This window comes from Pristis pectinata, chromosome 26 (assembly GCF_009764475.1).
Source record: "Pristis pectinata isolate sPriPec2 chromosome 26, sPriPec2.1.pri, whole genome shotgun sequence".
Lineage (NCBI taxonomy): Eukaryota > Metazoa > Chordata > Chondrichthyes > Rhinopristiformes > Pristidae > Pristis > Pristis pectinata.
The window spans coordinates 19,210,649-19,234,880 of record NC_067430.1 but is presented as its reverse complement, the minus strand read 5'-3'; the positions used below and the strand labels follow the sequence as shown (position 1 = coordinate 19,234,880).

The 24,232-nt window shown below is 40.3% G+C and overlaps 2 protein-coding genes across 2 annotated transcripts in view; one reads left to right on the top strand and one right to left on the bottom strand.

Annotated features, from left to right (window-relative positions):
* The window catches only part of rnf207b (ring finger protein 207b), a 47,289-nt gene extending 36,450 nt beyond the window's left edge, over positions 1–10,839 (bottom strand). Inside the window, exons 1-2 of the mRNA XM_052038999.1 lie at positions 10,798–10,839; positions 910–1,100 (exon numbers count right to left, since the gene is read on the bottom strand). Of these exons, the coding sequence (XP_051894959.1) occupies positions 910–1,100 (191 nt within the window). The 5' untranslated portion in view covers positions 10,798–10,839. The remainder of the gene's footprint in view (positions 1–909; positions 1,101–10,797) is intronic.
* A 223-nt stretch (positions 10,840–11,062) lies between these two features.
* rpl22 (ribosomal protein L22) lies at positions 11,063–22,364 on the top strand. Its single transcript, XM_052039298.1, has 4 exons — positions 11,063–11,127; positions 12,499–12,600; positions 17,622–17,743; positions 22,159–22,364. The coding sequence occupies exons 1-4, from the start codon at positions 11,116–11,118 to the stop codon at positions 22,301–22,303; spliced, it is 381 nt and encodes a 126-aa protein (XP_051895258.1). The 5' UTR covers positions 11,063–11,115; the 3' UTR covers positions 22,304–22,364.
* Positions 22,365–24,232: the final 1,868 nt, after the last annotated feature.

The following is a 24,232-nucleotide window of genomic DNA, read 5'->3' as shown; positions in this document are numbered from 1 at the left end:
CCTCTCCATGTCTGATTCTGCCATCAGGGTCACTAAATCAGGATGAGGAACTATGGTTTCTCTTCTCAAACCCCTTATAGCCCCTCTTATTCCTCTCACTTATTTATCCCATCATCCACATTACCACCTCTCCCTAACTAGTGCTCCATCAATCAGGCTGGCAATTTCATGGTCAGTGAGTTATGAAGAATCTTTCCTGCCTCAGCACTACATTATTAGAGGTCTTTTGGTTGAAACTGAGATGTGGTCTGCTTTTCAAGTGGAAGCAAAAGGTCACATGATCACAAAGAAGAGCAGGAGTGCACCCTGTTTTTAAATCACATGAATGAACCAATGATATATGGTTATTTATTACCACATTGCTGTTTGTAGGTCCTTCGTGAGATGAAATTAACAGCAACTTTATAGCCAATTTATGAAGTGTCAATTAAATATTTAGCAATGTCACAAGATTTATTTCAGATGCTGCATAAAGTTCCCTATTCTTTTTATTGGAGCCACACAAGATTTTTTATTAATTCCTTCACAGGATATGGACGTCGTTAGAAATGTTTATTCTTCTTCTGTCATTGCCCCTAAACTGAGGAGGCAGCTAAGGGTCAACCATATTGGCAGTCTAGAGCTACATATAAGGTAAGGATGGCAGATTTCCTTCCGTGAATGACATTAATAAATCAGGAGGTTTTTTTAAGACAATCTGGTAGTTTCAAGAAGCTAGCTTTTATTTGTAAATTTCAAGTTTATTTAATTACCTGAAATTTAAATTCCCCAATCAAACTTATGCCTGTTGACTAGTGGTCCAGAATTCTTTGCTACTGTACCGTAACCATGAGCTGTATATTTACAAGCCAAATGCATTCTATTTGAAATGGAATTGGTTGTCTTTCATATTATACTCAAGGTTCTTACCCACAGAGAGGGCAGGAGAGGCGTCCTTCTGTAGCCCTACCCCGCAGACAGGTGGCACAAAAGGTATGGTAGCAGTCCAGCAGGCAAGGATGTTCATACTGTTCATAGCAGAGATGACAGACCAGGGGGTGGCAATTTGCATTGTCCAAATCGTACAGATTATCCAAGGGGGAGAATATTCCACCAGACATCTGAAAAAAAATAAACTTTCAGGAAGTCCTTTTTATGTATAAGAAATAGAAATAGTCAACTATCCTGCCCTGTTTCATACTCAGACTGTTCTGTAACACTCTGCTCCAGATGGCTCAGCATCACAGCATTGGACTCTTTACAGGGCAGTGGAGGCACCAACTCTTTCATGAACTTTGGATCAAAAGTCAGCAATTTCTGTCTTTTACCTTGCTGAAGAATCTAGACCATGAGTGTTGGCAGGATAGTTTACCATGGGAGTTGAGGGAAAGTAAGAGGAAGGAAGCAGTCACATACAGCTTTTTCTCTATCACTACTCAATACTTTCCAGCAGGGATGTGTCGGTTGTGACTGGAGCAAGAGCCTTGACACAACCCCATGATACTGTCAGCTGTAACACCCATCCCCACGAATGGCTAAGATTAAATAAAACTACAGACTGATGTTATTCCAGGACCTTTCCTGGTCTCTATATTTTGGTACTACATATTAGTCACTGGGCAAGTCTACATGTTCATTTATAAGTACTTTTTCTCCTCTGGATATGCATATAGGGAGTCAAGATCAAGTATGGACTTCACTTGAAACTGGCTTAGAGGATAGGAGATCCAACTACATGGAGTACAATATTTCTGGTCTCCAGCATAATTTCTCTGGTGATAGAAGGTGTCATTTCAGTATGATGACTTTATTTATATATATATATATATATATATATATATATATATATATATATATATATATATATATATATATATACACACACACACACACGCACACACACACACACACACACACACACACACACACACACACACACACACACACACACACACACACACATATATATATATATATATATCAAAGAGCTACAGGCAGACTTGTGGAATAGGCAGATAAGAGGTAAATTGACTTCAATGGCAAGGAATGCAAAGTGTTACATTTTGACAGGAAGTTTGAGAAGAGGCAATATAGAGAATACAATTCTAAAATGGATACAAGAACAGAGTATATGTGCACAGTTCACTGAAGGTGGCAAAGCAATTTGAGGAAGTGGTTAAAAAAAGCATATGGGATCCTGGGCCTTTAAAAAAAGAGGTACAGAATACAAGAGCAAGGAAGACATGATGAAGCTTCATAAAATACTGGATCAGTCATATATGAAGTGCTGTATCCTACTCTGGGTGCCATACTTAAGGAAAGGTGATTTATTCAAGTAATTCCAAGGATGAAGGACTTTCGACAGACGTGAGAGGTTGGATTCTTTTTCAAATGGAAGGGGTTATCATTAACAAAATCCTGAAGGGTCTGGATAGAGCAGATAGAGAAAAACTGTTCCTATTGGTAGGGGTCAAGAACCAAAACAATACAAATTGTTTTACACTGCAGGTTGCTGGGTTCTGGAATGCACTACTGGGAGGAGTAGTGGAGGCAAATTCAATTGTGTTCAAAAAGGAGCCAGAGAAGTATCTGAAAGGAAAGACTTGGCAGAGTTGTGGGGAGAGGGCAAGGAAGGTGGAACTAGCTGGATTATTCATACATGAAGCTGGAAATGCACTCAATGGACCGAATGGCCTCCTTTCATGGCATAATCATTTTGTGATTCTGTAATTCCAAAAAGGATATAAAGGCACTGAAGAAGACGCAAAATAAATTTATAAGAAGAAAACCACAATAGAGAGGTTATAACCACCAGGAAAGTCTAAACAGATTGGGGTTCTTTGTTAGAAAAGATGGGCTGAAGGCTGACCAATTAATTATGAAAATAATGAAAGGATTTGATAGGGTAGATGTAGAGAAGACGTTTCCATCTGTGGGGCAGTCCAAAGTAGTGGCTACAAACATATGATACTCATAATAAGTACAATAAAAATTACAGGGGAGACATTACTCAGAGAAAATCTGTAACTCGCTACCACATGGTGCAGTTGAGGCAAACAGTGTAGTTTCTTTTAAAAGGAACAAAAGGATATTAAAGCATGAGAATCAGAAGCAAGGGACTATTTGGCAGACTCGTATCTGCAAAAAAGAACTGTTTCATAACATCACAGCTGATCTCTTACCTCAACAGTACTATCCTGCGCTAACCCCCATAATTCCCTTAATATCTAAAAATCTATCAGTTTCTGTCTTGAATATACTCAGCTACTGGGCCTCCACAAACTTCTTGGGTAAAGAATTCCAAAGATTCTTCACCCTCTGGATGAAGAAATTTCTCCTTATTTGGGTACTAAACAGCCAACCACTTATTTTGATAATGTTACCCTTGATTCCAGATACCCCAGCTGGGGAAACATCAACTATGCATCCATCAGGTCAAGCCCGTTAGGAATTTTCTATGCTTCAATGAGATCTAAACAAGACAGTACAAGCCAGTCTGCTTAATCTCTCCTCAAATGAAAAACCCCCATCCCTGAAAATAATCTGGTGAACCTTCGCTACAATCCCCCAATCATGAATGATCCCTAGTTCGAGATTACCCAGCCAAGTGAAACATCACCCCTACATCTACCTTGTCAAGTCCAATTAGAATTTTTTATGTTTCAATGAGACCCCTCTCATTCTTCTGAACAAGAGAATACAGGCCTAGTCTGCTTGATCTCTCCTCATATAAAAAGCGGCAATCCCAGGAATCAAGCTGGTGACCCTTTGCTGTACTCCTTCTGTTGCAAGTATATCCTTCCTTAGGTAAGCCAGATGTGTACACAATATTCCAGATGCACTTTCACTGCTGTTCTATATAATTGAAGCAAGATGTCCCTACAATTGAATTTAAATCCTCTTGCAATAAAGACCAGCATACCGTTTTGCAGACACAAGAGACTGCAGATGACGGAATATGGAGCTACAATCTGTTGGAGGAACTCAGCAAGTTGAACATCATCTGTGGGAGGAAAGGTATTGTTAACAATTTGGGTTGAAACCCTGGATCAGGACTGAGAATTGAGAGGGGAGACGGCCCGTATAAAGTGGAAAAGGTAAGTAGTGAGACAGGAGTCCAGGTGCATTTTGCTTACCGTTCCATCTGCCCATCACCCCATACTTATCTACCTGGGTTTCTTCTCCCTTGGTTCACCTTTCCTATCCTTTCCCCTGCCTGGTTCCATCTGCTATCACCCCTCCCTTATCCAGTTCCATCTATCACCTACCAGCCTCTGACTCTTCTTTTCTCCTCCTCCCACCCGGCTCCATCTACATAATTATTTTTTCTCTCATGTTTCCACCTATCACCTACCAGCCTCTGCCTCACCCCTCCCTCTCACTTCTATATACTAGTTATTCTCCTTCTACATTCTCAGTCCTAATGCAGGGTCTCGACCTGAAACATTGACCATCCCTTTGCCTCCACAGATGCTGTTTGACCTGCTGAGTTCTTTCAGCAGTATATATTTTGCTACCATTCTGCAAGCTTAATTGCTTGCCAAACCTACATATTAAATTTCAGTGATTCATATAAAAGGAAACTCAGTCCCTCTGAATGTTAACACTTTTCATTCTTTTGCTATTTAAAAATACTCCACCATGCTATTTTTTCTATCAACTTAAATGACCACATATTTTGCTATATTATATTCCATCTGCCACATCCTTGCCCCTTCATTTAACCTGTCTGCATCCCCTGAAATCTCTCTCCATACTCATCACCAGTCCACACCATAACCTAGCTTATGTTGTCATCATAGTTACCTACCAGCTGAGGCACTGCAGCTCCTGTATTGAAAGCAGGTGTCACTTCAGCATGACCACCTTACATTGCCATTTTCCATTACAAATGTATTCACAGAATTGAAAAAGTTGACAAAATATTTTGCAAATACCATATATTTAAAAAGTATAAAAATAAAATTTAAAAAGATTTCTGCATTATAAAAGTAGTAAATTAAAATCAATTTATTTTGAAGCATTCTGATACAGAATTTTGTAACTGTCTCCCACTTTGGTTCTTTTAATTTTGTTTTAACCCATTCAAAGATGTCACCCAGAATATAAGTTTTATTAATTACAATATTGTAAACTATGCCAATCCAGACACCAATATTTACAATCAACATGCAATACTTTAAAATGTTCTTTCAAAATCTATAGTATGAATGAAAATGAAGTAAATATCTGATTTAGGTTGTAATTTTTCTAACTTTCTAGAGAAATACTTGTGAATCATATTATCCAATGATGTCACTACTGCACTGGAATTCTAAAAAGAGCAAGCTCACACAAAAGACAAAGGTCAAATCCTCAAACAGGTATGAACGGCACAAAGAGGAGCTGCATCCAGCAGTCCCCACTCCACAGAGCAGATCCTGTGACTATGTTGTATAATAATACCAGATATTAAAGTGATTTTAACAAGAGTAGCTGGAGATGTTATCTGGGATTCAGCTCCGCTCTCCTTACCTCAGTTCTGTCTCTCTGGCCTCAGGCTGGTATGAGAGAACTCTCTGATCTCTTTTAGGAAGCAGCTGCCCATTGACGTCAGGGCCTCATGAACTTGTGTCCTTCACTGGGAGGCTCCTGGTTTCAGCAGGCTGGGGATTGGGCCGAGGGGTGGTCTTACTCCTAGTGTGTTTTACTTCTGCACAAAATGCTGCTGTAGAAGCGATGGTAACTTTAATCAGCTCTTACTATTTTGAGTGAAGGAATTGTTTCAGTTTAGTCTGATCTGTTAAACTTTTCTCCTAACTCCAATCAAGTTTCCTCCTGCCACAGACTGCCAATGAGAGTCACAACTGACACTCTCAAAATGACTGTGGTAAATTATCCCTTATTTTCCGACCTTTTGAGAAGTGTTGATCACACCATTCTCCCCCAATGCATCTCTTCCTTCATCATATGGATGGACCAGTCTCATCTGACTCCATCATAACATAGCCAGAGAAATGCCTGAAATGGCTTTGCTATCTGCTGTTATACTTTTACCTCATGACCCCAAAGGCTTTTAATGGAAGGTCACTGGCCTGAATTATTAAATATTTCTCTCTCTGTAGATGCTGCTTCATGGGAAAAAAAATGCTCTCTCACTTAAACCCATCTTACAGCACTTAGGATTTTTCCAGCATTTTCTGATTTTCTTTCAGATTTCCAGCACATACAGTATTTTGCTAATGTAGCTGTATCCTTGGTTCCCACTCCTGCTTCTCATGTACATACTACTCCTTCACAATATCATCTGAAGTTTTGTGGTACCTTGCAGACACCTATCTCAATGTTTCCACTGCCTCTGTGTTGTCAAACTGCTCATGCAACATCCAATTCTGGAAAAGTTACTGATTGCATTCCCCTTTCCTAGAAACTGTTTCATGCTAAGCCAATGGTCCACTGCCTTGGTGTCATATTGGACCCTGAGCTGAACTTTCAAACACAAACCTCTGCTACAAAAACCATAACTTCCACCTTGGTTTCAGAAACTGCTGAAACTTTCATCTATGTCTTTGTTATTACTGATTATTCCAATGCTCTGTTAGCCAGCCTCCCATCTTGCACCCTCTGTAAACTTCAACATGTCCAATGCACTGCTGTCCATATTGTAATTCACCCCTGTGCTTGGTGACCTACAGTGCCTCCCAGTTTATCAATAACTTAAAAGAACAGTGCTGGGGCTCAAATGTTTACAATTTATATAAATGACATGGATGAAGATACTAAAGATATCATTGTTAAAAATGTGACGACATAAAGATAGGAAAGAAAGTTGCGAAGAAGATATCGGCAAAGAGATTTAGATATGTTCAATGAGTAGGCAAAGATCTGGGAAATGGAGTATAATGTGGGAAAATGGCAGCAAAAATAAATAAGCATATTACCTCAATGGTGAGAGGTTGTACAGCTCTGAGATGCAGAGGGATCTGGGTGCCCTACTGCAGGATATGTTAGTACAGCAAATAATTATGGAAACTATAGGAATCTTATTGTTTATTGCTGAAGGAACTGGATACAAACATGTTATGCTTCAGTCACATCGGTCATTCACTCATGGAGTATGGTATATACTTTTGGAAGGATGTTGATTGAAACAAGTAAGATCATGACAGCCTTGACTGGGTGGATGTGAGAAGGATGTTTCCACATTGGAGAATCTAGAACTGAGGAGTCACTGTTTAAAAAAAGGGATCGCCCATTTAAGACAGTAATGAAATAAAATTTTTCCTCTCAGAAGATTGTGAGCCTTTGGAATTCTCTTGGTATTGGTTTATTATTGTCACATGTACCAAGATACAGTGAAAGCTTTTCTTTGCGTTCCATACATTGAGGTAGTAAAAGAAAAACAGAATTCAGAATATAGTGTTGTTAATACAGAGAAAATGCAGTGCAGGTAAACAAATGTGGAAGCAAAGTCTTTGAATACTTTTCAGGCAGAGGTAGACAAATTCTTAATTAGTTAAGGGTTGAAAGATTACCATGGGTAGACTGGAATGTTGAATTGATGGAACAATCAGATCATTAAATGGCAAAGCAGCCTGAAAGGATGGAGTGGCCTATCCTCTCCCTTAATTCAAACAAATTATGTATGACATTTTAATGATCAATATGCATAATCCTCCGAGTCTCTGATAGCCTCCACTGCTTCTAGTATGTTAACCATTTAGAAAGTACACTTTTAGATCCATATGCTATATTTGATCAATCTATTATACATGCCCAAAAGGGAGACTAGTTTCATTGACAATAGGGTCAGTATAAACCAGCAAGTGTAGACTTAAGGAACTGGCAAAGGAACCTGAGATTTGATAAACAGTATTTTTTTGTACACAACTAGTTGTGATCTGAAACTTAATGCCTAAACTGAAGTGGAGAGGTATAAGTGTAATATAAGTGACATATTTAATACTGACTGTTGCTGTTTTAAGGCTGCACACCTTATGGATTGTGACCAACTACCCTCTGTGTTGCTGCAACAATGTTAAGTGTGGAACATTCCAGTGTCTTTCTGCTTCTGTGAAGAAAACCACAGCATGATCACTGTCCTAACACTATAAGATTGTCTTTTATTTATTGCTAGTTTAAATTACTGATTATTTACCAGCATCTTAGAAAATGATACTGCAGCACGGTACCAGAAGTAGCAATTGATGAAACTGAAATTTAGAATGTACACCTGACTGGAATACTAAACACCTGGTATGATCCCTCCTAATTGAGATAACACATGAATATGTACTAAAAGTCTGCATGCTGTGTAAAATCCAACTGAAATAATAAAGAATGGAACAAATAAAGCTCCCCAAATCATTGGATTCCAGGCAAGTAACTTGTCTAAAGAACAGAGAGGAGGAAGAGATCCTACTATATATTGAACTGGTGATGGCAAATAAATTAGAGCAAAGTATCAATGTTATTGTATCTCATTGGACATGAAGGGAGGGAATGTTCATACCATAAACCACTCAAATGAAACCCTGCAGAATGCCCTAGATGCAGTGCATGCACACTGCAACCTGCCTAAAAATAATGTAGTTGACAATTACCATTTCTTTACATACAATCAGGACCAAGGGGATTCACACAAGCAATCACTTCTCACAGAGGAATATACAGATGTCTTTCCTGAAACAGGAAAACTTGAAGGTAAATACCATTTGTCCTAGATGTGAGGAAGAAGACGGTAGTAAACCTATCAAAGCATGTTCTAGTAGCTCTTAAGGAGAAACACAAGGCCAGCTGGAGACATTGACAAGCAGAAATAGTAACCCCAGAACACCTACTATGGCCTGCTGTGTGTTGAGAAATAAAGCAGTAAGCTGAAAACTTCCTTCAATAAAAGAGTTCTTAATGGAGCTCTGAAGAACACTACTACCTTACAAAGACAATTGAAGCAGTCTGCCAGACCTGAGAAGAGCAAAGGTTTTCAGTGTGCTGGACGCAAATAAAGCATTCTGGTATGTAGAGCTTGATGAGAAAAGTTCATATTTGACCAGTTTCATCATTTCATTTTCACAGAGCAATGGAAAGACAGAGACATTGTGAAGACAGCCAAAACAGTAATGATTACTGGGAGTTTGACAGAAATTTTCAGATCTGCTCTGGCCACAGTAGAAGTGCCAGATGACTGGAGGACAACAAATGTGGTATATTTATTCAAAGTCAGCAGGGATAAGCCAGGTAATTACTGGCAGATGAGTGTAACATCAAAGGTAGAGAATTTATGGGAAAAAGTTCTAAGGGACAGAATTAATCTGCATCTAGTGAGGCAGGGATTGATAAGAAAGAGTCAACGTGGGTTTGTTAAGGGAAGTCCTATCTGACTAAACTGAATGAATTCTTTGAGAAGATGACCAAGTGTATCGATGAGGGTAGTGTAGTTCATACATGGACTTCAGTAAGGCCTTTGATATTCTGTCCAAAGATGCCTATGATATAGGGCAATTTGACAAATTGGTCCAAAATTGGCTTGGTGATAGGAGGCAAAGGGTGAAGGTGGAGAGTTATTTTTGCAGTTGTAAGCCTGCAATCAGTGGTGTCAACAGGGATCGATGCAAGGACCCTTACTGTTTGTTATATACATTATTGCGAATGTAAGCAGAGTGACAGTTCAGGTGGTGGAGGCAGATACTCTGACAACATTTAAGAAGATGAACCTTGGCATAGAACTATGGGCTGTGTACTGGGAAATGTTATTCATAACGTACTTGATGGCCATCACGGTCATGGTGAATCAAAGGGTCTGTTTCTGTGCTATGTAACTAGCTCCAGGAAATATGCAACTAGTTAGGGCCATATATACAAAGAAAGTCCATCAACCCAAATATCTGGAAGATTTTGTGCCAAAGTAAAGCACAGACTGGACAGTTCTTTTACTTTTTTTTGTTCTTAAATGAAGATGTGACATTTTGCTAATATTGGTTGTTGTTGTTTTAAGTGTACCCTAAGATGTCATATGGCTAACCACTCTCTATGTTGTTGCAATAATATTTTGTATGGAATATTCCAATCTGTGTGCAAAAGTACAGTAAGAATGCTGCCATAACACCGTAAGCATTTTTAAAAAATAAAGTCTCCTTGTTATTAATTTGAATTACTGACTATTTTCCAGCATCTTGAGAGAATAAAAATAAAAAATACTAGTCAGGAAGGAGCTGTGGAGAGAGAAACAGAATCAACATTTCAGATTAATAGTCTTGCTCTTGAATCTTAAACAGAGATAATGGTAAAAAAGATTCAAAAATAACTTTCACAAAGAATTGGTAAAGCCATTCGATAAGTTGAAGGGGGAAAGAGGAATATTTGTTTTTTTAATTCCAGAATAAACTTTATTCATCATAAAAAACAAACTATATACAACAATAAAACAGTGCAAACCTTTACATTCGTGTACGAGTCCATCATTAGTGTTACCTTTTTACATATAAAAAACACAGCACCGATGCCACTCGTGGGGCTCCCTGGAGGGCTACCGCAGTCCAAGTATCTGACAGGCATCTTTGGGCGAATCAGCCTCCTGTGCTGAATCATTCCATGATTCTATGTAGCCCAGCAACACAAAATGCTGGAGGACCTCAGCGGTTCAGGCAACATCTATGGAGTTCCTCCAGCATTTTGTGTTGTTCCAGATGTCCAGCATCTGCAGTCCCGCTTGTGTGCTTCCATATACCTCATGCCGCCTTCTTTAAAGACAGTCCCTTGCACTGGCTTATGGAAACATTAATTAGGCGCATGGGGCCGGCTGCATGGTAACCAGGAGGAGGGGCAGAGGCACCACTTTACCTGTTATTGGTGCTCTCAGGCCCGCACTCGGACAACTCGTCGTTCAGGCGGCCCGAATCGTTCGGACTCTGATTGGTGCTCCTCGCCTCAGCAAGACGCATGCGCCTTACGCCGCGCTGCGATTGCCCCTTGCCGCGCAGACGTCTTCCCCTGCTCCGTCATTGGTCGGTTCCCGAACCCGCGGCTGGGGAGGTTCGGCGCATGCGCAGTGTTTGGACGGTGATTGGTGCTCAGGGTGAAGGCGTCTGATGGATCACTACGCATGCGTGCGCTCGCTCCCCCTTCTCTCTCTCTGTGGCTTCGCCATTTTTTGGAGACATGGCTCCTGCGGTGAGTCCGCCGCCGCGTTGTAGTTGATGATTATAGCTGTGGTGGAAAAACCGCGTGGTTTTTGCCACGCTTCGAAACTATGAAATTTTGTGTTCCCCTTATTGTGATATTTGGACCGACTTGCCCTCCCCACCCTGCGCAAGCAATCAGTGGGTAGGCTGGTGGGTGTAGGCCTGAGGACTAGGCCGTGGCCTGGGGTGGAAGTTTGAACGTGGAGACCAGAGTTGGGCTTTATATCCGCTGGTCCGCGGGTTAACACCGTCCTTATCACTAGTGGGGTTAGTTGCTTTCCATTTCTGGGTTGAGGTGTTGGGCTGATGTTGCGCCCCGTGTGTTGCACGTGTTTAGGAAAGTTTTCAACCCATTTACATTTAAAAATCAACAAAATAAATAATTAAAACTTTCAATGGAGGCCGGTTTTCATTTTTTCCGACCTGCAGGTTAGTAGGCCACATTTGTCGTTGCTGTGATTTCACAGCACATGTTAAGTGCTATAGTTCCATATTGTTCTAGGAGGCAAAGCTGTGGAACATCAATTGGGAGACTTGAGTTTGGATCTCAACAAGGCAACTGGGGAACTTTAAAAAGTTAATCTCATGAAACCACTGAATTGCTTCAAAAGTCCAGCTGGTTCACGCGTCCTTCAAGGAATGAAGTCTGTCATGCTTGTCAGTCATATCTATCTTTGTTTCCAGACACACCAGTGTGGTCTAAAATCAGACAATGCTGGAAATATTCAGCAGGTCAGACAGCATCTCTGAAAATATAAACAGTTAACATTTCAGTAGCAGAGAATGTCAGAGGGATGGGTGGAACAAAGGGAATCTCTCTGATTTATGATGAAAATGTGGTCAACTTGTATAACCACTTCAGTTCTGAAAAAGCTGGGATGGACAAAGGATGTTAGCAATAATCTCACACTGTGAATTAAAATTTACCTCATTATTGCTGTAAATTGCATCCATGTGGATTGCAGAATGGCAATTTTGCTTTGGATTTTAGCTAAGTCAGTGCCCCCCCTTCTTCCACCACCCCCCCCCCCCCACACACACACACACACTCCTCATGGTTTTTGTTTATTGGCTGCTGTTGGGTACAATGCTGTATTTTCTGTCTTCAGGATCCTGCGTGGAAGATCACAATTCTGCAAATGCATTGGTCTCCTGATCAAAATGGAGGCACAAAAGACTGCAGATGCTAGAAATCTGGGTCTCCAAATCAAAAGTTGGAAAGTTCTTGCTGTCCTGAAGATGAGAAAGCTGAACTATCTGTTTTATGACAGTTGTGATGCTGGAAACTGGCTATGATTTAGGATGCTGGCTTCCCACACCTCTTTAATGTTTAATTTCCTGTCTGACTTTTGCTTTGCAGAAAAAGCTTCTAGTGAGAGGCAAGAAGAAGAAGCAGGTGCTGAAGTTCACCTTGGACTGTACACATCCAGTAGAAGATGGAATCATGGATGCTTCCAATTTTGTAAGTCGACATAGCCTTTCTTAAGTAGCATGGGAACATAGTGCTGTATGGGCCACAGATGTGGTTTTGTCTTAATGCTGTATGTCACACCAAAACTCTGCTGATGGCTTATTGTAACAGTTGTCTTTTGGAGGTGATATTGAGATCTCAGCTGGTGCAATTGTTGCTTCTGAATCAAAGGTTTTGAGTTCAAGACTTTACATTATCCTGTGCATTTCTATTCACCTTGTTATTTATGTAACTTTAGTGGGGTATTATGGCAGTATAGCCTTTTCATTGTGATGATGTTGTGCTTTAATATTTGTCATAAAAGCAAATTTGGATAGCAGGGCTGCATAGGTGGATACAAAACGTTATCCTGGTGGCAAAATATGTGCTAATTGCAATGTTTTTGCTCGACGTATTGGTACCAAGCATAGTCTCTGCAATGTACTTTCCAAGTTGTATATGCAGTTCTTTTAATTCCATGAATTGCAAACCGTATAACCACTTTCTCTATGTTGATGTTAACTGATGATTTAAAGACAATCAAAATTTGAAATTGGAAGATCTGTGTAATTTTCTTAGCAATCCAAATGGATGCAATATTATGCATTATTTTCCAGAATTCTGCCTGTATAAATGTACATCTAGGAACCTTGAGAATTAAGATTTTGTATTCCATTTTCTCATATATTAGACATGAGACCATTTGACTCATCGAGTCTAGTGTCCTCTCAGCGTCCCCATCAGTCCTATTCCCCCCCCCATTTCCCTATACCTGCTCTCACATGCCCAAATTTAAATACACATTCCATTAATTTGCAGGTATTTTATCTTGGTGATGGTCAGAGTTAATTTTGAAAACAATTATTCAGATGAACCAATGTCATGAAATGTGGCTATATACAAATTTTGCAATTGTTGCAGGGACATATATTGACAGTTTCATCTCTTTAATAAATTTTACCAGTAATATTTAAAGGCTAAAGTACTTGTTTATACTTGCCCAAAGCCAATTTGAGTGAGTAGTACAAACTGGGCTTTAAATTCAAATTCTGCTTGTAGCTTCAAGAAATTAATTCCATGGCAACCAACATCTCCTGTAATCACCAAGTAACCATGATGGTGGGATCATGATCCATGGGAAAAAGATGCTTGATTTTTTTGGCACTCTGATCTTTAGATCCACAAAATTATAGAATGCAACAGTTAATCAAATGCTTGGAGAGCAATGTTTTATGGTATCTGTGTAAGATGATAAAGTGGACAGGGCACTGGATAGATGCATGAGATGTCATGTGATTGTGCTGAATGAGAGAAGTGGTTGGTGATCTTATTGATTTGATTACTTGAGTTGTCACTGCTTGAGCAGGAGGTTGTTTGTCCAAATTCTTAAACTGTTTCAATTTAAGTAAGATAGACAGTCTTCCCCAGATGTTTTTTTGTGGCTGCTTTCTGTTGCAACATAGGTTTGGATCTTCCCATAGAGTCACGAATTTAAATTGAAAAAGACCAGAATTCTCAAATGTGGAAGTTCCAGTCTTAATGACAAATGGAGAATACAGAAAAGGAGTCCAGCAGTGGATTCCAGTCTTTCTGAGATTGAACTGCAATTTGGATACTGGGTGCTAGTGGCAGGATACCCCATTGCTTTCAGTGGGGGCTGTGGGGCGGCAGGTTGAGGTGAAAGACAAAATCTTTTAATTATTTTGGTTAACTTTTTTTGAATTGTGTGTATTTCTAAATGATGTTGGTTTATTTAATTTTGATTGTTTCAATGTTACTGGTTTAAATGCCTTTGAATATCAGTTTATAACTATCAGCTGGTTATAGCTGAGGGTAGGGACTTGCTGACTGTCAAAGCTTTCAGGGCAGTTTGTGGCAGGGCTTCCTGCCAGAGCCCCGTCACTTTTTGGGCCATGCTGCTGGAATCTACATTCTTTGGGCCAGCACGTTTGGCACTCCACATCCTGCTGGGTCAGCAGGGAGGCAGTGGGTGGTGGATCGGGGAGAGATTGAACCATAGAACAATACAGCACAATACAGGCCCTTCGGCCCACAATGTGCTGACCTTTAAACCACGCCTAAGACTACCTAACGCTTTCCTCCCACATAACCCCCTATTTTAAATTCCTCCATATGCTTATCTAACAATCTCTTGAACTTGACCAACGTATCTCCCTCCACCACCACCCCAGGCAGCATATTCCATGCACCAACCACTCTCTGGGTGGAAAAACCTCCCTCTGATATCTCCCTTGAACTTCCCACCCATTACTTTAAAGCCATGCCCTCTTGTATTGAGCATTGGTACCCTGGGAAAGAGGCACTGGCTGTCCACTCTATTCCTCTTAATATTTATACCTCTATCATGTCTCCCCTCATTCTCCTCCTCTCCAAAGATTGCTTGTGGACTAATAATTATGGAACTTTTTTTGAACTGTGGTTGTAGTTCCGTGCTTATAAACGTCAACATCATGGAGTCTGTTTGTAGCGGTGCAGTGTGATTTCCTGTTGTTTGCCTTTTTGTATGTTCATACCACATCTGTAGAGGCTTGGCTGCTATGCTGCATCTGTACAAACAAGCTACAGTATAGATCCTATTGAGTGCTATTCAGCAACTTTTGATATCAAACTGATGACCAAGTTGACATTTTCTTATCTCTCCTTGGACTAAATAGGTTGACCTATGCCTAGATACAATAACAGTTTCTCTTCATTATTGGTCCTTTTCTCACCTGTGTTCCTGAATCAGACATTTTCTGATTTGATGCTGTAAGTCTGGACAATTTGGTGACTTTAGGGCCACATACTTCTGTACAGTTTGCTGAATTTTAAGAATGATACCTGATCACCAAGCTTGTGTTCTCTCCCATGTTCTAAGCTTAGATGTAAAGCTGAACTTCTGGCTGAGACAGCTCACTCAGCACAGACTGTGCAAGATGTTCCCCCGTGACGGCTACACCAAGGGTGCATTTATCCTGTGAATGTGTCAGTTGGGAAACATGTTGAAAATTACAATATTTTGTTGAAAACTTGGATTTTACTTTGCTTTCTATCCAAAATATTGGTTTACTGAAACTAAAACAAGATGATTTGGCATTACTTGATTGTAATTAAATGATGTTTGCCCTTGCCTTTGTCTGATATCCCATGTCAAAAATTCGGGTTTTAGTTTGAGTTTTTATGCTGAAGGATAGGGGTAGTCATGTGGAATGGTTTTGAGTTGGTTTCTGGCTTATCATCCATTTGGTTAGACCTGGTCTCTTCTGGCGTGGGTCAGAAGTGTTTTGTTTTCTAATGTTTTAATGACAAATTAATTAGTTGTACGTTCTAAAGATTGACATCAGCTATGTAGTCAGATGCTAGGGGATTCAAATCTGAGTGATGAATTCTTAGAGTACTTTGTTTCAGCCAGCTTTCTAAGCCAAGTCATTGGAGTTACCATACAATTGTGTGGCATCATAAGAGAATTAATAAACACTAGGAATTATCACTCAAATCTAAGTGCATTCTTCCTTTATATGGGCAATTTTACTGAACACTGCTGTTTTTAAAAAGAAAATGTAATTATTTTGTATCCAGGGTAAATTAAGTGAGAAGATAGGCATTTGTTCTACTTACAGATTCCCAGTGAGGAACTGATAAGGGCTCCTAAATATAGGCTGATATTCTATATTGTCTGCAAATGTCTTCACATCCAGCACATTGGAAGCTTCTGCAGTAAACCACATCTAAGTGCAGTTTAGTGTCATGTCACCATTTGCTGTGGCATTCTTAAAGGTGGGAAAGTGGAATTGATTTTGAAGATAAATCATCAGCTAAGATTATTCAGGGGGTCCTATGGCCTACAGTGCTTGGCCTGGTTTCTTTTCCACCACTTCTAATTGCTTGCACTATTGACTCTTCCGCTCGAGTGTCTTGGACTAGCTTGGCATGCTGTACTCGCAAGAGGCTGCAGAGGGTTATAGACTCAGATAGCTCCATCACAGGCACAATCCTCTCCACCATCGAGGACATCTTCAAGAGGTGGTGCCTCAAGAAGGCAGCATCCATTATTAAGGACCCTCGCCATCCAGGGCATGTCCTCTTCTTGTTACTACCATCAGGGAGGAGGTACAGGAGCCTGAAGATGCAAGCTCAACGATTCAGGAACAGCTTCTTCCCCTTCGCCATCAGATTTCTGAGCAATCAGTGAACCCATGAACACTACCTCATTATTTCTTTTTTTTGCACTATTTACTTTTGTAATTTATAGATTTTTATGTCTTTGATGCTGCTGCAAAACAGCAAATTTCACATTATATGTCAGTGATAATAAATCTAATTTGACAATCTAAATTTGATGGGAAGAAATCTGGAAACTTCATTCTGCAACTTTTTGTTTCACAATCCAAGTGGAATGGCCCGGTAACAATGTTACACGATGCCTGTAATGTGGAGGCATTTCATAGAAGTACTTTATCCATTCACGCACTTTGCTGGATTTCTATAGACTGTGCTGGCCTGTGAGCGTTAGAATGGCTGAATCAAGGGGCAGAGTTGCATTCTATTAGTTCAAACACTGGATCATATGTAATTGGAAGGTTCTTTCCCACATTTGTTTTAGATACAGTGTGGATAAATTTTTATAGATATTCTTCAGCGTCAATTGTCAAATTTAGATTTACAAAATAAGTGTGAAACTGGAAAATGTTTTAGCTGTTCTGGTGAAGTTGCAGATTATACAGGCACTGCACTTCACCATTATTCATGTCTAGGCAGTGCAGCCTGTCAAATCAACCAGCTTGAGGCAAGTATTATATTTGAGCCAGTTTTTGTGTCCATACCTGCCTGCTTTTCAGGAAGATCAATGGGTTGTCATCAAGAGTGGGAATTCTGGCAGATGAGATCTTACTGTTTGTACAGCTTGGTAATACACCAGAAATGGCTCTTCCCTATTTGCTGATTTTTGACAAACATATTGGCATATACAGCATTTTCTCCCATACATGCACAGTAGGGAATTTAATAACTCACCACTGTTTTTTCCTTTACAGGAGCAGTTCCTACAGGAACGCATTAAAGTGAATGGTAAAGCTGGGAACTTGGGCAATGTGGTAACCATTGAGAGGAACAAGAGTAAGATCACTATTACCTCTGAGGTCCCATTCTCAAAGAGGTAAGTTGGAAGGCAAGGGAGGCGATGGTGTGCTGTGTTAATGAAAGATTCCTTTTCAAGGGATGTCTCTTAAACCAAATGTTTCAGACAGATTAAAACTAGTTACTTAGACAACAAAAGGGGGGAAGTGATGTTCCACAAGGATAAATATTAGAATTTTTTTAAAAATTTGGCCTTGGGAATTGTAAGCAATTTTATAATTTACAAGGAATGCACTAAATCTGTAGAATGAGAATACAGTATCCAAACAAACCTCTAATTTCTCGAGATCTCAAGTGGAGAAAAACTGAGGATGCAGCAGTAGTACCATACTGGAGATCTTTAGAATCATGGAAACATGATTTGGTAGGTGAGGAAATGATGTTTCCATTCTGGGAAAATGGAAACTAAGGGTCAAAAATGTGGATTATTAATAAATATGGTAGTAATTTAGGAGAAACTTCTAACTTAGAGAAGTGATGGCAAATTGGTTTGGTGATAGGAGGCAGAGGGTAGCAGTGAAAGCATGTTTATATGATCATAAGTCTCTGACTAGTGCTGTACCTTGGGGATTGGTGCTGGGACCTATGTTGTTTGTGGTATGTTAAGGACTTGGATATGAATGTAGAAGGTATGGTAAATTGGTTTATTATTATTGTCACATACCAAGATACAGTGAATATTTGTTTTGCATACCATCCATGCAGATCATTTTATCACATCAGTACTTTGAGGTAGTTCTGGTGGAAAAGCAATAACAGAATGCAGAATAAAGTGTTACAGTTACAGATTACAGAGAGAGTACAGGCAGACAATAAGGTGTAAAGCCATGACGAGGTAGATAGTGAGGTCAAGAGTCCATCTTATTGTACGAGGGGAACATTCAATAGTCTTATAACAGTCTTAGAAGCTGCCCTTGAGCCTGGTGGTACGTGCTTTCAGGCTTTTATCTTCAGCCCAATGTTTTTTTTTGGGGGGGGGGTGGAGGGGAGGTGGGGCAAGAGAGAATGTCCAGGGTGGATGGGGTCTTTGATTATGTTGGCTATTTTACTGAGGCAGTGAGAAGTGTAGAGAGTCCTTGGAGGGGAGGCTGGTTTTCGTGATGTGCTGAGCTGTGTCCAGAGCTCTCTGCAATTTTTTGCAGTCATGGGCAGAGCAGTTGGCATACCAAGCTGTGATGCATCTGGATAGGATGCTTTCTAAGGTGCATCTATAAAAATTAATGAGGGTCAACAGGGACGTGCCAAATTTCTTTAGTCTCCTGAGGAAGTGGAGGCGCTAGTGCATTTTCTTGGCCATGACATTTATGTGGTTGGACCAGGGCAGGATGTTCACTCCTAGGAACTGGAAGCTCTTAACCTCAGTACCCTTGATGTAAACAGGAGTATGTGCAAAACCCCCCCCCCCCCCCCCCAGCCTTCCTGACATTGAGGGGAAGGTTGTTGTCATGACACCATGCCACTGGGTTCTCTATCTATTTCCTGTACTCGCACGCACTGTTATTTGAGATTCAGCACACTACGGGGTGGTGTCATCTGCAAACTTGTAGATGGAACTAGAGCAGAATCTGGCCAGACAATGTGTGTGTATAGGGAGTAAACTAGGGGGCTGAGGACACAGCCTTGTGGGGCACAGTGTTAAGGTAATTGTGGTCCAGGTGTTGCTGCCTATCCTTACTGATTGCTGTCTATTGGTAAGGAAGTCGAGGATCAAGTTGCAAAGGGAGATGTTGAGTTCCAGGTCTAGGAGTTTGGAGATGAGTTTGCTTGGAATTATGATATTGAAGGGGGAGCTGTAGTCAATAAGTAGTAGTCTGATGTCAGTGTCTTTACTGTCCAGATGCTCCAGAGATGAGCTTAGGGCCAGAGAGATGGCATCTGCCATGTACCTGTTTTGGGGTTGACTCTGACCGGGAGGCTGGAGTTGATGTGTCCATGACCAATCTCTTGAAGCACTTGATAGATGTCAGAGACACTGGATGGTAGTCGTTAAAGCACATTACCTCATTTTTCTTTGGTGATTAGTAAGTTTGCGGATGACATGAAACCTGGTGGTGTGGATAGCAAGGAAGGTTGTCTATGGTTACAGCAGGAAACAGATCAGATGGAAAGTTGGGTGGAGAGTTGGCAGATTGAACTTAATCCTGACAAGTGTGAGGTGATGCATAATGACCACTCTTTGCAATGTAAGCATATTTAATCATTGGTGCATATTATGAAAATTAAGGGGACTAGCAGCAAGTCTTGGGAAAAGCTTTCTATTCATTAAAACAACTTTCAACCATTAGCCTTTGCTTCTTGATCATTTGGTTCCAAAAGTAGCTCATTATCACTTCTCAGATGCCATGATCTTACACTTTTCTGATCAGTCTATTATGTAGAACTTTAAAACATGTTCTACCCTCATTGTGTCTCATTATTTCAATTCAATATATTATAGTCTTCCTTTAACTTCCTTGCTGACTGTCCTTTTCTAATAATTTTAAACAGACTCAGAATTTTTTCTGTTGTTTTGCATAATAGATGTAAGTGACTAGCCTGCAATTGGTATATTCCTTCTCCCTTAAACGATACCATGTTAGGTACCTTCCAGTCTGCATGCCTTCAGCCAGACAAGATTGGAAAATAATTCTGGTTGTTGGAGATCCTGCTATCAATAATCTGCGATACATTTCATCCAGCTTTGAATGAATTTACTTTTAATATTTCCTCATTGGTATGGTCCCCCTTTCCTGTGAAGGTGAGTTCATTTAGAGCCACACCCAGTTTGTATAGAGATAAGGTTATTGATCTTTGATGGGCAATACTCATCTCTGTTGTCCTCTTGTTCTTTATATAGAATATGATTTAAAAAATTTCTATAACTTCTCCATTTTCCATGCAGTTTTTGCCTTCAGAATTACCTTTAAAATTTTACCCCTCCACTTTTGTATAGCTCTCTGCAGAATTGGTTTCTCAGTGCAAGGTGGAAACTTCTTTGGTTTTATTCTACTCATAAAGTCCTGAAAATGTACATGGTGTTCTTAGATTTAGACCCTTCCCTTTTATGGATCTTTTAGTCTAAACTCTGAAATATTCCCTGTTGAGTGTCTCCATTTTCCTGACACTAATTTTATTTTCCAAATAATAGTTTTGAGTCTTTGCTAAATCATGCCTCAGGCTGGTAAAATTAGCCTTTGCTCTGGTTTATTTCTCATTTATTATTGTCCTTTTGCATAACTATATTGAATATCACTGAATTATGATCACTCCCATCAAAATGTTCTCACTGATATTTTAACTATCTGTCCAATTTCATTGCTTTAAATCCTGGACATCACCCACTTGTTGGACTTGAATGTATTGTGTTCTCAATGCACTGGGTAAATTTATTCTAGCCCTGATCCTCCTCGATTGTAGTGCTTATCTCACTATGATCATAACTAAGGCCTTAGCTAAATTGCCGGATAGTTTTCAAACAAAAAGTGACTGAATTGCAGACATGACTGACAACTCTGGGAAGTTAAATCTGACTTAAAAGTCAATAGGTGTATTTGTTTCTGGAGGCTATTGTGGCTCATGTTGAGAACCAGGCGTTGTCCTTTCTATGCCTTTGGCCATCATGCTTCAGCTGATGTATGAGCAGGGTGGCATTCAGTATTGATGGCCCTGAAGGTGCTGGGATGGATGGAGTTATCAGTTGCATTGCTTCCTCTCAGACCCAGACTAGAGGAAGTGCAGCACCAACCCTTGGCCTGATTCAGCCCTGGGAGCAGGTCCCAACTGCCGGTTGATTATCCATCTCAGCTGACTCCTTGAAACATCTTCAGGCAGTCCCATGCTGATTTTTTTTTCTCTGCTCTCTGGTGCTGACATGGCCCTGTGCCCACTGATTCCTCTGCAAACTCGCCCAACTCCTTTCCACTGCTGTTTCTCTGCTGTCGTGCTCTCTGGATGAGAGATATGTGTTTATTTAACTTGGTACTGATGAATGGAGCTGAAAAGTTTGCAGTAGGTGCCTAATAATCCAGATCCTGAAAATACACAACTTAGTGAGGGCCTTATGAGGGATTAGGTTTAATGAGATGAAAGACCAAAGTAAACCCCACACTCTGATCTTTGTTGAATATGAGCCTGGGTTGGGCAAGTGGAGCTAGAATTTAAGTCTTGTCTAGATAATAGCTCTCCTTTGCCTCTCCTGGTAATAAACTCATCTAAACTTACTGGTTCTTGTCCATGCATTAGATATGATGTGATTCCTTATTTTTTTCAGATTTGAATGATTGAACCTTGGTACAAGACTTCCAGGGGGTTGAAAGGAGTGAAAAGGAAATGGTGTCTGCATATGACAGGCTTGGAGTTTTAGGCTGAGAGAAATGGGTGGCTGGGTTATTGAATGGGAGAGACTGAGAAGGTCCAAGTCCCTCAATTATTAAACTTTCTGTTCCATTTCTGCAGGTACCTGAAATACCTCACCAAGAAGTACCTCAAAAAGAACAACCTGCGTGACTGGCTTCGCGTGGTTGCAAACAGTAAAGAGAGCTATGAGCTCCGTTACTTCCAGATTAACCAGGATGAAGAGGAAGAGGAAGATGAAGATTAAACCCAACCCTGGTCTGGACTTTTGTACAAATTATATTCAATAAAATTGGTTAAAAGGAAAATCGTGCTGCTTTGGGTTCTGTTTTTACTCGGAAAACTCCTGCAATGTTCTCAGTTCAGTATTAATGTAAATGTTTACAAATACTGTGATTTGTTCATTTCCTTGTTAGATCTGTAGGTTCTGACACTTGTGGAGTTCCAGTGGTGTGATTTATGCCAGCTCTCTTATTCGCTGTTCTTATTTGAATTCCCACAATCTCTTTATCCTTGTGTTTTAAGCACCCCATGGTCATTCCTGGCCATTATTGATTACATGTTTTGTATTACCCTCTTGGAATTTGTTTTTGGATTCTTATGCCTCCTTTATTTATTTAATTCATTGTTATTGCCTTCAACCGACCTGGCTCTTGGATTTAGAATACCCATCTCACCTCTCATTTTAAGATGCTTATTAAAACCTAGCTCATTGACCAAGCATTTGATTGCCAGTCCTAATCTGATTCAGAATCAAACGCCATCTAGTTTCACTGCAGTGAAATGCCTTATGACCTATTGTCCTGTTTGGGAGCAGCATAAACGTAAGTTAATATTAAATCTTTTGCCAAGCTATATGACAGCTTGACATCTAGATGGGATAATGGCTGGCTAACAATCTGGAGGATGACGCCAGATATCTTAGTGATGCTGAGTTTAATCATCCTTAATGTTGCTTCAGCTGACTCACTGCAGATAAGCCTTTGCTGATGCTAAATATTTAGTTCTACAGATTTCCTCTTTTTTGGGGCCATCATTCTTAAGATATATCCAGGATAATTAATTTCATTTTGATTGGCCTCATTGAATGGCCTCATCTGACAAGGTTACAGATTGTCTCTGAGATGTCTTACTAACTGCTGATGACTGAGCTCACTTCCACCCTGCTCTCACCTTCACATGGTCTATCTGAATCTTTCCCCTACTGAATCTCTGTCTTCATCTTGGGGGGATAGGCTGGTAATAAACATGTATAACAGTTTTACAGACCCACCCTGCATCCTGTAAGGACTCCACTCTGTTTCTTCCAGTTTCTTCATCCTATTTGCTCTAATTATGAGACTTTCCATGCAGGTGCCTCTGATATGTTGTCTGCTTAAACCTTGGCTTTTCTCTACCATAACTGACAGCCCTTGACTTCACCTCTGCTCTCTCACTTTCCTGGAAAAGCAAGAATAGAGTACCCCTGATCTCCCCACCTCAACAGCCTCTGTCTTCAACAGATCATTCTTTGCAAGTACTACCAGCTTCAAGATTCCATCACCAGAAACATCTCCCCTTTCAGCATTTTGAATGGACTATTCCCTTTAGGACTCCCTGGTCCACTCTCCTTTCAGCACTTTCCCATGCAACTGCAGCAGATGCAACACCTTTCCTTTTCCCTCTTCCCATCCTCCAGGGACCCAAATAGTCCTTTCAGATGAAGCAGTAATTCATTCGCACTTCCAATCTGGAATACTGCACTTGGTGTTCACTATATGGTTTTTATATCAGAGAAACCAAACCCAGATTGGGTAACCACTTTGCAGGGACGTCCCAGCTTCCTATGGCCTGCCACTTAAATTCTCCACTCCCATTTTGACTGATCTGTCTGTGACCTCTTACAATGAGGCCCAAGATGAGCTAGAGGAACAGCAAAGCATATTCCCTCTTGTTATGTTGCAATCTCCAGACTTGACATTGAATTATACAACTTGCAGCAACTTGCTTTCACAGTCTGTATCTGAAATGGCTATTCGTCTATAACTCATCCAGCTTTGATATTGGCTCAGTTTTTCTCTCCCATTAGCACAGCCTGAGCTGGGTATCTGACAACCATGCATACTGTAACTTTTTCTTTGTACTCTCACTCTAACTTGCTTTATTTCATAGCTTTTAATTTTGTTTCTCTAATTGC